Genomic DNA, 3,872 nt, shown 5'->3' on the forward strand with positions numbered 1-3,872 from the left:
AAATCCAGGGTTCTAAAATCCATTCCACCATCCCAGTTTGGCCACTTCAAAGTCCCAGGAAAACCCCAGATTACATCTCCCTCATTAACAACTTGGTTATCTTTCAATTCCCCAAGGCACTGGGAGCTCCCAGGCCCTGGGGATTCAGATAGCAAAAGAGAGGAAATCCTGGTGAGTCACTGGCAGTGACTAGGAATTTCAGTCTCTTCCAAGCTACTTGCCACTCTTGCTGCTGTAGTAACTGGGTGGGAATATATCTGGTAAGAGAAAGCTTACCCAACGATTGCGGCCCTTCCTCTTCTAGGTCTCTCTGCAAAAAAGATGTGTAATTCTAGAATAACCACTTCCCGGGAGCCAGGCATGTTCTCAGTGCTCGCTATATAACCCACATAACACTACTCTATAATGAAGTAACTGCCATATACTTCCATTTTACAGACAAGAAAAGATTAATCTGCATAAAAATCATAGAGCCCCAGAGACCTTGCTCTTTCTGTATGTACACCAGCCACGTATGTTCTTGAGACAGAATCTGTCACTGAATCTAGAAGCTCAAAAATGGGCTAAATCGTTCTTACAGCAAGCCCAGGGGATCCACCTGCCTCCATCTCCCCAGGGCTGGAACTGTATACAAGCCTACACTGGGATTACAGGCCCACAGTGAAGATACAGGCTTGCAGTGGGACATCTGGCTTTTTTCCTTTTCATCTGGGTTCTGGAGACAGAACTAACTGATATACTCAAGGCTTGCATGATTAAGTGTTCTGTCAAGCACTGAGTCACTGCCCACAAGACCTAGCTCTTGGCCACTACACTACATAGACTATCGTATTTGAAAAGCAAATGTGGTCCAAAAGTGATAAGAACTGACACCTGTGTGACTACTGTGCTCCTTCAGGAACAGAGGTCAGAGAGGAAGGCAGTGGCTAGCATCCTTGCGGGTAATAGGACAAAGACTTCTTTCTCAGGCTGAAACTTAAGAACCATGTGTGTTTGTGGAATGAACACCTACAGTCGAATTCACCCCCATCTCAATAACAATCACTAGTCCGTGGGGCGCTTCAGCTCTCTGCCCAGAGCTGCGGTTTTGCAGCAGGATGCAAGCTCTGTGCATCAATTATCTGGAACACTTTCATTCTACTGGGACTCCACATTTGTACTTTAACGCCATCTCATGACCCCGCAGCATCCCCAGCAAGGGGACTGACTGTAATCTTGCAGATAACAAATGCCATCTCCTGCTCACATACTGTCAGAACTTAATATGAATTAAATTAAAGGACGCCATCTCTACTAGAGCACTCTTACTGAGTCCCTCTCCCCACTTTTGTGAGTACCTGACCCACGGGTTCTCAGCACCCACCGGGCTTAAATAATCCAAAGCCACTGCATCCAAGGTCATACATGATCTGAAGACCTTCACCTACCTGCCTTCAACACCATCACCTTCAGGCCTATGCCTTTTCTACTCACTGATCACTCTGCCTGGATTATTCCTAGATCTGGCCTGGTAGCATTCTGCTCTCCACGCTTCTACCGCCTCCTTCCCCAAGCTTGGCCTTCAAGGATCAACTTCCCACTCTACACCCTTCCAGATCCGAAGCTCTAACTCACCCTGGCCAGCAAGCCCGCACTCACTCCTTCAACAACTGCGTTTAACCACAAAACTGCTCGATGTAGTTAAGGCTGCTGCCAGCTCTCTCCACCCCAGCTCAAAATACCAGGGAGAAACTAATTTCTAAAGAAAGCATTTGCAAGTGATAATGTAACACGTCACCTCAAAACAAAGGCGGGTAGCCCAAGGCTGGGCTGGTTAAGTAGTGTCTACCGAAGACCTACCCCCTCTTCCCCACCCAAGAACCCGGCTTGGCTGATGGTTCACACGCTTTTCAAGAACCGAAACCAGAAGGGTCGGAGGAGGCTGCGGGCGGCTGGCTCTGCCTACCTTGAACTCTGCGGAAAGTTGGGGCGTGTATTCGCGCGTCCAGAGCGCGCGCACCAGCGCCGCCAGCTGCTCGGTGACCTCGGCGCGGCCCGGCGCCGCCCGGTAGCGCCCCAGCGCTAGGAACTCGGCCAGCAGGTCGGTGTTGCTGAGACACTGCACCACCGCGTTCATGAAACAGGTGTTGCCATGGTTCTTCAAGCCCTGAGCGCCGGGAGGACGCGCCCCGTCACCCGAAGATATCTGGGACTGGGATCCCAGAGGACGATCTGGCCCTGGGCTCCCGGCAGCGGCTGGTGCCGGTCCCGGGGCACAAGCAAAGCCCCCTTCTCCGTCGCCATCGTAAGGGCTGGGCTGGGCCGGGGGCCGAGGCGGCGAGTGCCCCGAGCCGGAGCGGCTGCCCAGAGCTAGCAGGAAGCGGTTAAGCAGGCGGCGCAGGGAACGGCGGCGGCGGGGCCGGGGCGCGGGCGGCCCCTCTCCCAGTGCGTCCCCCACGCCCGGATCCATGCTGGCCACGCACCGTGGTCCCGGAGCTCAGCTCCCGGGACCCGAGGCGGGCCGGCAGCTCCTCTGTCCTCACCGCCTCCCGGAGGCGCCGGGCGCCGGCTACCTGAGAACCAGGTGTGCGGACACCGGGCGAGGGCGGAGCCAGGGGCGGGGCCGCCACGCCACGCCTCGCGCGGGAATCTGGCCCTAGGGCAGCGCTCGCCGCCGGGCTCCCGCCCCCGCGGCTCGGGTTGGGAATGCACTCCCCCGAGCCCGCCTAGTGGACTTCCCCGCCCTTCCTTCCCGCCTCGGAACAGGCCTTTCACCGCGGCTCTCCTTCCCCGCCCATCCCTAAACTGCGTAGATTACCCGGGGATGGAACCTTCAGAAGCGCCCAGGGAAGCAAAGCCCTGGCTCTGGCTAAGTTTCTGGTCGTGGAAGCCAGGTGAAGACTAAGAAAAGTGATAGGCGAGCGGTGCCCCTGTTCATGCCCAGGTTCATGCTCCTGAGAGACGCGCGCTGGCAACTGTGCAGGTGAGGAGCTCAGGCTCAGGTGTGTGCGGTTAGGTGGCGCCACCTCCTTGCAGCCTTTGCCTACACCGGTCACCCTAGGACCTGTGTGATAGTGGGTTGGGAGTTTGTCTTTTTTCTGGCTATTTTTTTTTTTTTAATAACACAATAGGTTACATTCATTTTCCAAAAACTTGGGAGACTTGGTCGTCCTGGTTTTTTTTTTTTTCATGTTTTATTGCATTATGATGAGAAAAGATACATGATTTCAATTTATCTGAATTTGTTAACATTTAAAAATATATTTTAAGTAAATAGAAATAAATCACATTCTTGTTTCTCTTTTGCACCCCAACACCTCCCAGAGTCCCCCCTCAATACCTACAATACCTTTTTTTGTCATAGTCTTTAAAATGTATAAAATATTATAACAATAAAAATTAGTATTATAAAAGTTGTTTGATATAAAGCAACAATCAATTTAACAGTCTTATGTAGATGCTTGTCTACAGCAATACTGAAAATAGTATACTGTAAAATCATTAAATAAACAATACTGCTAATAGAGAGGCTGAGGCAGGAGAAGCATGATTTCAAGACCATTATGTGGTATACAGCAAGACACTGTCACAAACAAGCAGAAAGTGTATATGGATTGTACAATATTGGACTTATTTCTCCAATTACCAAATTAGAGAGACCATTGGATGACAGTCAACAAATTTCTAACTCCTCATATTTTTGGAGGTTGAGGCTATGAAATGAAAGAAACCGGAATTCGACCCACCCTGGGTGCACTGCAGAATTCAGGCTCTTTACAACCCCAGGATTTGCTTGGCAGGAAGTTTTCTGGTTCTCAAACGCGCCCCCCACTCGGTGGCTGCTTCACTCCTCCGTGCAAAATCCTGGCTGTATCCTTACCCAATCAGAATTA

The 3,872-nt window shown here is 51.3% G+C and overlaps 1 protein-coding gene across 3 annotated transcripts in view; it reads right to left on the reverse strand.

Annotated features, from left to right (window-relative positions):
• Positions 1–2,449, reverse strand: part of Usp43 (ubiquitin specific peptidase 43) — a 61,403-nt gene extending 58,954 nt beyond the window's left edge. For 2 of the 3 annotated variants that reach the window (XM_031352886.1, XM_031352885.1), the window contains exon 1: positions 1,946–2,449. In XM_031352886.1, the coding sequence (XP_031208746.1) occupies positions 1,946–2,449 (504 nt within the window). The remainder of the gene's footprint in view (positions 1–1,945) is intronic. The other variant, XM_031352887.1, reaches the window with a different exon arrangement.
• Positions 2,450–3,872: the final 1,423 nt, after the last annotated feature.

The sequence above is a fragment of the Mastomys coucha genome, unplaced genomic scaffold (genome assembly GCF_008632895.1).
Source record: "Mastomys coucha isolate ucsf_1 unplaced genomic scaffold, UCSF_Mcou_1 pScaffold5, whole genome shotgun sequence".
Classification (NCBI taxonomy): Eukaryota; Metazoa; Chordata; class Mammalia; order Rodentia; family Muridae; genus Mastomys; species Mastomys coucha.